General features: G+C 34.5%; 1 protein-coding gene across 1 annotated transcript in view; it reads left to right on the forward strand.

Annotated features, from left to right (window-relative positions):
• Positions 1 to 615: 615 nt before the first annotated feature.
• Positions 616 to 12423, forward strand: part of LOC111088893 (cilia- and flagella-associated protein 70-like) — a gene marked incomplete at both ends in the record, with an annotated part of 72555 nt that continues 60747 nt past the window's right edge. The window contains 3 exons of the mRNA XM_022400124.1: positions 616 to 755; positions 5847 to 5972; positions 6361 to 6414. Coding sequence (XP_022255832.1) covers positions 616 to 755; positions 5847 to 5972; positions 6361 to 6414 — 320 coding nt within the window. The remainder of the gene's footprint in view (positions 756 to 5846; positions 5973 to 6360; positions 6415 to 12423) is intronic.

The raw sequence follows: 12423 nt of genomic DNA on the forward strand, positions 1-12423 counted from the left end.
TGAAGCAAAAGAACAATCTTTATTGTTTGTGCAAAACAAACATAATGTGTGTTCTGAAAGTTACATCAAACTGTTGCTTCTATTAGATATTCATTGTCAATTTCTGATCATTTACCAGGCTGTTAAATCTAAGGGGTCTTAAACTCAAAGAAACCATGTTTTTACCTAGTGTGACATGTTACCATGTGACTGATCATTCTTACTACAAAGAGGTTGCGCTATAGCCTTTATACATCACCTGTACAACTGCTGAAGGACACTTTTATGTGAAACCTACATATATATTCAGAATAATTATTATAGTACTATTTATATATATATATATGCCACATAATCACATACTAGGACAGCGGGTCTCTGATACAAATCTTTAGTTTATTTGTTGTCATTTCCACCTGGCTAGAAAAACCATTCTGCATTAATAGTTTACTCATCCTACATCTGAACTGCAATGAATTTCCTATTTTGCTTTGTTGTTTTTTATTTGAAGACTAATACTTTGTATATTTTTTAAGTATATTTGTTTTATCTTGTGCTTTTGGTTATAATTGCTACAATGATCTATGAAATATTGTTATTTTCTTGTAAAGTTGCCCATTTTTCTTTCTTTTACAGACATCTCGTGGAAGTACGTTGTCTCCTTTAAGTTCCACCATAGGCCAGCAGTATGTAGATCATTGCTCCTTTATTCAAATAGATGTTTGTTTGTCAAAACCTTTAGTTCCTAAGCAAGTACCTGAAGAGCTAGCTTTGAAGTAAGTAAAGCGGAACTGTGCCGATCTTATTATCTGTCATCCAAAATGTTGTTTGTCCTAATCGTGCATTTTTAATGTCATTATTATTACCTGTAGAAGATTGCGTAATGTGATTATACATTGAAATATGATAATATTGAGTGCAGATATAAGTGTTAAACTTTAAAATTATTCAATAATAATTAAGATAAATAAACCTTGGAGCTACAGAAAAATTTTGCCTTACAAATTATGAAAATGAGAAAATAAGTCTTTGCACCTTATAAATATGTAACATGGCTTATCCTGCACACTGTGCAAGATAATTTAGTAAGTGTAAATACATGCCACAAAGGCAGATAGCTAATTGCATTGAAGAATGCACAATATGCAGAAGTTGTGAATTATATGAAATTAAAGTAGGAGAGATGAAAAACCTTTTGAATATATGTTTAAATCTAATTAACAAAATACTCTGTGTATGACTTTCCAAAGGTATCAGGAAACTGGCATTATATTATAAAAGACATTCAGTTTTTATTCTTAACTTTTAAAGTTTTGAATGTAGATATTTCATCTTTAAACATGAAAAACTTTTACATAATTGACATCTCATTAAAATTTGCTTGTTTGTCTGTATTTGGTAGTAGATAACAATTTTCTTTTTAACAACCTTCCAGTTTGACTGTCTAGGAAAGATCATACCATTAAAATAGTTATAAAAATTGTTATTTATTACACTTATTGGAGAGGCATTATTAGTTAACTTAAAACATTTTGATATTTTCAGGTTCTTTATGGAAGAAATCATATGGTTATTTTGTATGCTTTATGAATAAGGATTTTTACTAGGTTCTTCTTTATGGAAAATGGTAAAAAAATTATCAAATGTAAAATATAAACTTGTAAAAGCTCAGCTAGATTTTCTCATGAAATAGTTCACATTAAATTTTCCATTTTTATTGTGAATAAAGATGTCTAAAGTAAAAGCTGATAAATTTGTAAATTTTCATCTTTGAACTTATTGTTTATTGTTGAAATAGTAAAAACTATTGACCTATTTAGAAACTTCAAAAATAATGAAAGTATCATCAATATACATTATATAATTTAATGGTTTAAACAAAGAAGATTATCAAGCCTGTCATAAGTTGTGAACCCTTTTGAAGTTTGAGATGCTAAACTTCATAAAATGCAAAGGTTTATGTAATGTTCATATTACGCTCTGCACTACTGAGGGTGTGTCAGTACTAACTGCATCCCACTTGCAATAGACTCAGGTATTGAACAAATATACGTTTATTGGTGAGTAGTTTAAAATATAAAATCATTATTCATGTGGTACACACTTCTAATAATTTTCATTTCTTATGAATTAGCTGGTTTAAGTATAGTGCGAGTGTTACATGTACATATTCTTAGGAGCAGTAGTTTATCGCAAGTTTGTTTATCTAACTGTTTACGATTGATATGTTTTGTAATTTAGTTGTTGTCAGTTGGTGATTGTTATATTATTGCCCCATTTTACTAGAACTTTCTAAGTTTTTCTCGTTGTTTTAATTGAGTATTATTGTATCATGATATCTCATAGTGTGTGAAATGCTCAAGGCCTCTGTTAGGCTATAAATGTGCATCCAAAATGTAGTTCAAGCAAGTTAGTTATATAGATAGATCTAGACTGGATGAATGTGAATTTAGCAATAAAGAGCATATAGATCTGAGGCAATTTTTAAAGTGAACTTATCACAGCTTGTATTGTGATCACGAAGTAGAGAAGAAATAATTTGTTTTGACAGTTGTGTTCTAAAGTAACTGAACTAGCCCATGTGGACTTTGACAAAAAAAAGAGACAATTATATAAGGCTCTGGTTACAGTTGTGGTAACTAACAGTTATAGTAATGATTACAATATGGTACCTTACATGCTGCCCTTTATATGCTAAAAAAAATTTCATATGCCACATCCTTGAACCCCCCTTTACCCCACGTGGTTCGCAGCATCTCACATGTAACTCATCATGCGACAACCCTCCACCAGTAGTAGTGTGACATACCCTCTGATGCACCTGACTCTGTCTATTTAATTCTACTGATCTAGTGCAGATGTTTTTCAATTGTGCTTTCATCATGTGTTCATTGATTTTTTTTTTGTGTGCGAAGTAGTGATTTAACTAAATTATTCCTTTGTTACAGGTGGTTTTTCTGTCGTATTTTGCCATGATAACTTACCTTGTTTATCTTTTTTTTTTGCCTTTTCAATTCTTCCCAGTTTAAGATGAATTCTGAAGTTCGTGTTACAACTTATGATATTCTTACCACTACTTCAAGTGCCATTACACAGGCTTCAGGTCTGGGGATCTCAACTGAGGATTTTTTGGCTATCATTCATTGGGAGAATGACTGTTATATGATTCAACCTTCTTCTCTCTACAATGTTTGGGTTCTTCTGGAATCATACAAGCCTATTTATGACAAGAAGGATTTTGACAGCCTTTTATCTCCATCTAACTATACCATGCCTTTCCTGTGGAATCTGCTAGGCCTAACTCAGCCTTTTTCGATATGATTTCTCAGATGTATTCTGTTTTATTGATTTCACCAATTTTCTATGATCCTCTTCCTTCCTTATTACATGACACTCCATCCTTAAAGTATCTTATTTTCCTTCCTCCTCCTGACATCAGGGTTCATGCTGAGCATTTTGTTTCTCAGTTGAGAGCTGGTGCTAGCTTGCCTCACCCACCATGCACAGGCTTCTTATCATTAAGCTTTCACTTATCATCAGGCTGATTAACCATTTCTTGATTCCCAGCAGTTGGAGTCACTTTTGCCAGTGTGAAGGTTGACCCTGACAGTCCTATACATTTCTCCCATGTCCAAATTTTTCGCCTTTGTCTGACACTTACAGCTCTCTTACAGTACTTATCCACCATATACCTCCTTCCTGAGGCACTCCACAGCTCCTCTGAGGAGTTTTCAGGAAATATCTTTTCCCTTATTACCTCCATGTTAGTGCAATTGTCATCCTCAGCCCTATTCCTATTGGTTTCAACGCTGCTTAGATTTAGACTGAAGTTGACCAGCCACATATGATCTGTCAGACCCTAGCCCCACTAGACCTTGGGCACATCCATTTTAGCTTCTCCTACATTCCTGTCTGTAAATGGTTTTTCTACAGTCTTTCTTTACTGGGATTGAGATTCCGATATATTGTAGTTCAGATTCAAACCCACCCATTTTTTTCTCTCACTTTTGGTTGTGCTCCTCCCACTTTCTATCTGTGTATGTGACACCTATTTCCACACTGAGTACAGAATATACCTGGTACAGAAGTTGTGTGATCTCCTATGTGTGTTCCTCTCCCAATGGGGATCACACTTCATGGGTGCTCTTCAGACACTTTCAAAGGATACTTCTTTCTGTCCCTCTCACCAGTTCCTATTCAATGTGAGATTCTAGCTACACATGTGAGAAGAGGTAAGGTACTGTATCAAAAGTTACTTTTTTCCTATACTGAAAATATATTTCTAATATATACTTACCTCTTGTCACACATCCCACCCTTCCTCCACACTGAAAACCAGTGCGTTCTTTTCTGCCTAATCTCAAAGTGATAATTTGGTGGAATTGAATAGAGTGAGTCACATGCATCAGGAGGGACAGTCCTATTGGTGGATAGTTGTTGCATGATGACTTAATGTGAGACTCAGTAAACCACGTTGATAATGGTAATGGGGTAGATGGGAATTCAAGGCTTGTGGCATGTGAAAACAGTTTTGCATATAGAGGGCAGCACTGAACAAAAATAGCTACAGTGTAAGAGGAAGTAAGTGCCAATTAGAAATATATTTTCAGTATAGGAAAATAATAACTTTAAAATGAAATTATCAGAGACTGTATTGTAATAACAGAGCAGGAAGAATAATTTCTCTTTTCAAATTGTGTTCTAAAGTAACTGAACTAGCCTGTGTGGAACTTTACAAAAAAGAAACAATTACTTAAAGCTCTGGATACAACGATGTAATGAACATTTGTATATACATTTGACTTGTTTTAATATAGTATCTTAAAACAAGTGGACTGTATACTGTTTTCTTATTGTTGAAATTTATTGCCAACAAGTCACAGACACCTACTGTTAAGAATCTGGCCCATAAATACATAAAAACCTGACATACCATAACTAGCATAGTACATATTATCAAAGCTTAGATCACGTATTTCTTAATAAAAATCAATATTATCTTTCATATATATTCTTTACTAGTTAATGGTTCCAAAGTGTTACTAGAGAATCAGCAAGTTTATAGTCATGTATGTTATTATATGAAACAATTGCTGTAACCAGAAAACCATCTTTATATGAGATTTATTTTCTGTGTATTTACCTTCTGTGGTCTTAGATGAATCCTCCTCCAATTTCAGAAATCTAGTCTTGTTATTTAAAATGTCTTTATCTTTATTAGTAAAATCAATTTTATTTAAAATTACTATGTTTGAATTTTTATTTAAACTTTTTTTACCTTGAAATTCATCCATCCTTATATTTAACACATTTGCTTCAAGATAGATTTTGGGATATACTCACAGAAGTAATAATAATTTTGGGACTGTTTGACCTTTTTCAGTTTCAATGTTTTTAGGGTGCCTTTTCAAAATATGTGATTATCTGTCTTAGTTATATATGTTGTAAAACATATGCATAAAATTATTATATGTCCAAAGGCCAAGCTAAATCAACCTCCTTAACTTCCCCTTTTGTAGGGTAATGAGATGTTTGAGTTAAAGGTTTATTTCCAGAGATATAATTGTTAAATAATGTTAAAGAAGTTCCACTTGGTTCTTATGTTGTTGAAAGATTCATTGCTGCACAGCCAGTTGTTTTGTCTAGACAACTGTTGCAACAACTGTTCAATATTCAGGAGATAATATTCAGTTTGCAGCAGAAACCTATGAAAAACCTAGTTGAAACAATATCTTTCACCTTAGCACTAGTTATATTAAGACTGATGTAAGGAGTACCCTCCTATATCTGTATGTACTTGTCCATTGAGTAATAAGAGATGTATATACATGAGCATGTGTGACTTATGTAAGTTTTATGACTTGTAGGATTTCCGAATATTCTGGTGCAAGACCAAAACTGAAAAAAATCACAATAGTGGGATCAGATAAATCGACAGAACAGTATAAAAGAGTTATTCATGAGATAATTAGTTTTCTTCAACAAGAGTTTAGGTGAGATTTTGTTTTTGTAGCTGTTCATCTTCATGTGACAAATATGGTTATAAGACAAAAAACACATCACTTACAACATATTTAAGTTATTTTTTCTTTATGATAAAAAAGCTACTTAAGGTGATCCTATTCGTATATATAAAGTCATTACGTATGTGATTATGGTTGCCTAAGTAATCAAAGTAAAGAACATATTATCTGGATTGTAAAAACATAATGTACATTTAATTTCCAAATAGACTGCAGCAAATACCATTTATTTTGAAAAGTATACTTGTAATACATCTGTTATCTTTATATGTATATCACTAAGTATGCAGTCTGAGTAGTTTGTGTCCTGTATTAACTGATTGTGTTTTACAATAAAAATAATGTTTATATTTCACAGAATGTGGAGCATCTCTCAAGTAAATTGTGCATCAGTAAAACAATCTTCAGAAAGGTAATGTTACGTTACAAGCTGTTTCTTCCACTGTATTGTGATTGTATTCTAATTAGGAAATGCTTCTGCTGTAGTAAAAGATGTTTACTAATGTTACATTACAAGCTGTTTCTTCCACTGTATCGTGATTGTATTCTAATTAGGAAATGCTTCTGCTGTAGTAAAAGATGTTTACTAATGTTACATTACAAGCTGTTTCTTCCACTGTATCGTGATTGTATTCTAATTAGGAAATGCTTCTGCTGTAGTAAAAGATGTTTACTAATGTTACATTACAAGCTGTTTCTTCCACTGTATCGTGATTGTATTCTAATTAGGAAATGCTTCTGCTGTAGTAAAAGATATTTCCGTTACTGAAACCTTTTTTTTTTGTTGCTTTACTTGATTTGACATTCAACATTTTTTACTCAATATCTGCTAGGTATCACTGTTTCATATTGCTTACTAATAAATACCCAGAATACATATTTTTTTCTAAACTTATGAGGTAAACAGTAAATCACTGTTTCATATTGCTTACTAATAGCTACTTCCATGCTCACATCTAAACCTGTAGCAACTTAACATTAAGGCACATTTGCTGATGGCATAATGAAGCTACAGTACAATATTCCAAAATATATTTTAAAAAACAAAAACTAGACAGCAAAATAAGCCATAGGAAATCAATAAAGTGTGCCTTCTCAGTTTTGAAGGTTGGCAGCTGTGACTCTTCATCTTTCTCTATCTCTTCTGAAATAAATTACTTCTGAGGATGACAATACAGTCATCCTCTTAATGTTCTCTAACCTCTTCTGTCTTTATTTTCTCGTTGCATTTTCTCTTCTATGTATTCTGTTGGGGTTTATATCAGAAGACCACCTCCTCATGCTACAATGCCAAAGTATCTCACTTGTCTATTCTTACAATTTCCATCACTAGCCTTTTATTAAGAGTATTCATCAGCAGGCCACTTCTGTACGTTACATGCCCAAGATACTTTGTGTGTCTACTTTGGCAATAGTTCCCTGTCTGTCCATATGCATTATTAGTCTTTCTTTCAGTCCACTTAATCTGCAGCATCCTTCTTACAAGCCATGCTAACACTGCTGAGATAACTATCTTTCTAGCACATGACAAAGATGATCATACACAGCATTTCAGCATCATGCACCTGACTTGAATCTTATTATTCTAATTCATGAGATACACTCAAGTGGTTACGAACCTTTTAGCAATTGGGATCCTTCATTTAATTTCTGTGTTGCACTTTCCATTATCTATAATAACAATTCCTAAATATGTGAACTTTATATCTGTACTTCATATAAATGATAACAAGTGGCTGTGATGGATAACTACTCACACAATGGTTAAAATTAAAGCTCACTGTTTACCTCATAAGTTTAGAAAAAAATATGTATTCTGGGTATTTAACTGGAGTGACAAACACAGCTAAATATTGGTTCCTGACCGTTCATAAAAAAAATTAAAATTGAACAATCACCAAGTTTTTATATTTATTTAAGGAAGGATGATGTTTGCAGCCAGTGCTCTTCGTCAGATCACACAGTTTACAACAAAAGTGCATGTGCAGAATTCAAAGAACATGCATGCATAGTATTTTGAATGTTGAACGTGAAAATTCTAAGCAAAATTACATCTATTACTTAAAAATTACAAGTCCTGAAAAGATAAAACAGATAGTAATTAAAATTGCATAAGACAGTCCTTTACATGTACCACTGAATGTATCATTTACTGTATAATTTGCAATAGTTTATACATTGGACAAACAAGCCTCCAACTTGGTGATCGAGCACGAGAACATCTAAACCATATTAAACTGAAGATACACCTATAGGCAAACATTTCACCATCAACAACCATACAGTTGAGGACTTTTTGATCCTTGGACTTATTAGTGCTCCAAAATACATTCACAAAAAAGAACGACTGTAAACAAGATTCATCTGCAATCTGGGAACCCTACATACATCTGGTTTAAATGAACGCTTTTCTTTCCTATAGATTTCTATTTTTCCATTTTATTGTTTTTGAAAGTTGTGTTCTTTCTTCGTATTTATGTAGTCCTGTTTATATGTGGACAGGCGACACACCTGTTTCATTTACATGTGTGAGTGCCTGGAATACCATTTAGTTTTTGTTTAAGGTTACTATGCACCAGGATTTCTTTTAGGTTTTTGTCATGTCTATAAGAAATAATAGGCGGGTCCTTGAAAAAAGATTTAGTGGTAGGGTCTTCAGTAAGTATTGTGTAATTGTTTAGTATAATATCTTTGATCTTCTTATTGGTCTGATGGTATGTTAGCACAAGTGGAATATGATCGATGTGTTCTTTCTTGGTAGGGTTGAGTGTTTTCTCCTGGGTATATGAGCTAGCTTTGGTGACTGTATGGATGAGAGAATCAGGGTAGTGTCTTTTAGAAAAGAAAGTATTCATGGATAGTGGTTGTATACGATGTCTGAGGTAGTAGTTCCTGGGTTGTTGGCTACAAGTGGAGGGATAGTGGTTGTATACAAAGTAGGTATGTCTGAGACCTGCCCTATAAAATTAAAAGGTTCGCCTCTCAAATTGTTAGGTGAACATCTGAATGTGGGAAGTGTATATCTCTCTGTAGGGGTTGTTGTAATAGGTTTGTAGGCCTGTTTTTCCATTGTTTTGTTTTCATTCTCTGAAGGTATATTGTGTGAAAATCTTAAAGGGCCATTATGAAAATTTACGTTGACAGCACTGTTTAAAAGTGTTGGATTTGGTGTATGGTTTTAAGGCCATTATTTTGTTGTAGTGCTGTAATTTTCTTATTTTTTAAGGCTCTAAGGAAATCATTATAGATACGTTTGGCTTCATGAATTATTCTCAAAATGTTTGAAGAATCCTGCTTGTTACAAATTTCTGTCAGGGTTGTACCATGTCAATGGAAGATATACCCCGTAGGCAGCAAATAGCCCGTACTGTGCAGCGCATAAGACGATGTGATGAATGTTGCAGTTCTTTATTGAAACTTTGATGAAAATGTTTTAGCTGACAAATAAGAGGATGAAATCAGACTTTTATGGCCCCCCAGTGGCACAGCGGTATGTCTGCGGACTTACAGTGCTAGAAACCGGGTTTTGATACCCGTGGTGGGCAGAGCACAGATAACCTATTGTGTAGCTTTGTGCTTAATTCCAAACAAACAAACAGACTTTTATGAAGACATTTACTTTTGAATATGATGTGAGAGTTTCTGGCCTACCTTCGAAGATGATTGTTCCAACAGTCTCAAAAAGTATAAAATTTGCTGTTGGAGAGTATTGTAAAAATTCTTGGCTCCAGGCATTTTTGTGGTGCAGAAGTTTTATAAACAGTCATTAACATATACATACAAGATGACCACCTGACTACTGGTATCAGAAATATGTTTTCAGTGTAGAAAGATGCTGTTACTATATAATATATTCATATACACTTAAATGAAACACAATTCCCTCACTGCATATGGAGAAGTGGTACATGTTTTAAGCGTACTGACAACAAAGATCTAGAAAGTATTATGTGGTATTCTCTGTGGAGCTTTTGCTACTTGGTTAGATCAGTTTAATGACTCTCGGAGAATTTAAAAACTAGTTGTTGGTTCAGAAAGCAAGGGTTGCAAAGTTCATTTAACTTCATCTTCAGTTGTGCATACTGTTGATGCATTAGGTATTTCATCCACTGACACTAAACTATGTTAATTGAGTAGCTATCATCTTATATCCTATTGATATCTCTTATAGTGAAATTCTGTTTGAGAGCTTGCAAACTAAGGGTCACAAAGCCCTTTCATTTGAGCTAAATTTATGACTTATAAACCATCCTAACTTGAGATAATCAAGTAGCAGTCATAAAATTTAGAACATACACTATATGTTATAATACCACTTGATAGGTCAGGAGAGAAGGGTTGCAACACCTTTAAGTAGAGATTTAGAATTTCTAGATATAATGTTCAGTTGTGCAAAGTGTTGATGTACTAGGGATTACATCTGCTTCCTTCAGCTGTTCTTAGCTTTGTGTTAAATCAAATGAAAGTCACTGTATATGTATATATATAGTGATTATCACTTGATAGTTTGAAAAGCAAGGATTGCCATTTTCTTTCAGTCATCAGGTGCTTGACCTAATGATCATCTTAGTTCTGATGATTGGGTATAATCCCAGCCATATTGATTGAGAAGTTGACATCGTCAGTTCTGTGGAGTTTCAGAGCTGAGTCTCACCTCCAGATCCAGCATTTCCTCATCTTATTCATCCTGAGAAGCCAGATAAATACTTTCAGCCCATGTCTCCTCATCTCTATGTTTGGAGTGGGACAAAACAGTGATTTCATCTTCATCACACTCAACTATCTCCTCAAGTCACTTCTTCAGAAGTTCATTGGTCACAGTTAATCAATGTGTACTATGTGATTTTGCATACTCTTGAGAGCTGTAACTCATACATTAATGGAAACATAAGGTTTCTGTGCTGCTAGCACATATCAAAACCACATCTAGTCTTCACTATGGTACATTCATTCTTTCACTATCTTATTGTAGCAGCTATTCTATCATATGGCATTCTTTCTTCCTTTTATGTGCATACTCATGTACATCAACTAACACAGATCTTAACCAATCCACATATTCCTGTGAACACTGTGGGATGTCAGTTCTTGGTGGAGGATCATCACATTTGCAGGGAGCAAGGCTGTTCAACCATATGTTAGCATATTCAATGAAGGACCTATGGATCTCTGTTCAGTTGTGCAGTATACCATAATGTAAGTACTTGGCAGAGTTATCTTTCTTTCCATGAAACCTGCAGGCTGGGGATGATAAGATGAAGTGTGCATCTTCACCACACATAACACTTTACACAATTAAGAGAACATGGGGTTGTTAAAGTTAGTTCCCTGATACCTCTAGCTTTCTTCTGGTGCTTCTAATTGGGTTATCCAGTGCTTTGCCAGTGCATCAGACTTAGAATGCACTGAAATTTCATCCCTTGGATAAACCTCCACCCCATTTGGGAAGTAGTTGATGACCATGACTAAACAGAGGTGTTCTCTTTTTACTTTATTGGAGTGGACCAACAACATCAAAGGCTATTCTATCTATAGGAGAACCAATAATTTTTTGCTGTAGCTACCCTGTGTAAGTTGAATTTTTCTCTCAGTGACATATGCTATACAGTGTTCACAACAGTGCTGAATATATCAATTTGAATGCAGCCAGAAGAATCACCTTTAAACTTTAGCAACAATTATGAGTAACATCTTATTGCCCTCCAGTCATTGTGTTATGCAAAATCTGGACAATTTCGTGCCTTAAAGCTATGAAGACCAACAGCTGTAAGTGGTTGATAACAATAGGACAGCACACCTTCCTGTAATCACAACTGGTTGTACAAGTGCCATAGGTTATGTGCATCTTTGCTATTTTCCTCAATCTGAGCCAGCTGTGTTTTAACTTGCTACATGGCAAGGAGCAAACTTGCTATATCTGAGTGAGTTAACTGCCTGAAATGCTTCAGGAAATGGTCTAAATTTTCATTTACTGGGCCCTTGAATTATGGCAGACTGATCTGCTTTGCTTTGCTCACAGGGAACCATAATCATGGCCAGATGCTCTCCATTCTGACTTGTCAGCAATCAGCTCACCGAGATGTCCTTGACATTGTGAGAACAGTATAGTAAGGACTCTCAGGGACACTTATGCTCTAATGAAGTGTAGGCCCAAATCCAGGGTGGCAGAATGATGAGGTGCTCTAAAAAACTTGTCCATTGGCTCTGCTCATCCCCAAGATCCTCCATGGGTCATATCCACATTGGCAGTATATTTCCTCGCTTGGCGAGGCTCACCATTGCCCCATGGCCCACTCACTTTGCCATTTGGCATCTGCCCTCTCACCTTCTGTTCAGGTAACTGTGATTGGTGGATGTTGTTCACCACTGGTGTTCTCCAGTCTCTCTTGCATATTCTTGGGTGGCTTCCAACAGAGCTTAG

The sequence above is a fragment of the Limulus polyphemus genome, unplaced genomic scaffold, assembly GCF_000517525.1.
Source record: "Limulus polyphemus unplaced genomic scaffold, Limulus_polyphemus-2.1.2 Scaffold4671, whole genome shotgun sequence".
Taxonomy (NCBI): domain Eukaryota; kingdom Metazoa; phylum Arthropoda; class Merostomata; order Xiphosura; family Limulidae; genus Limulus; species Limulus polyphemus.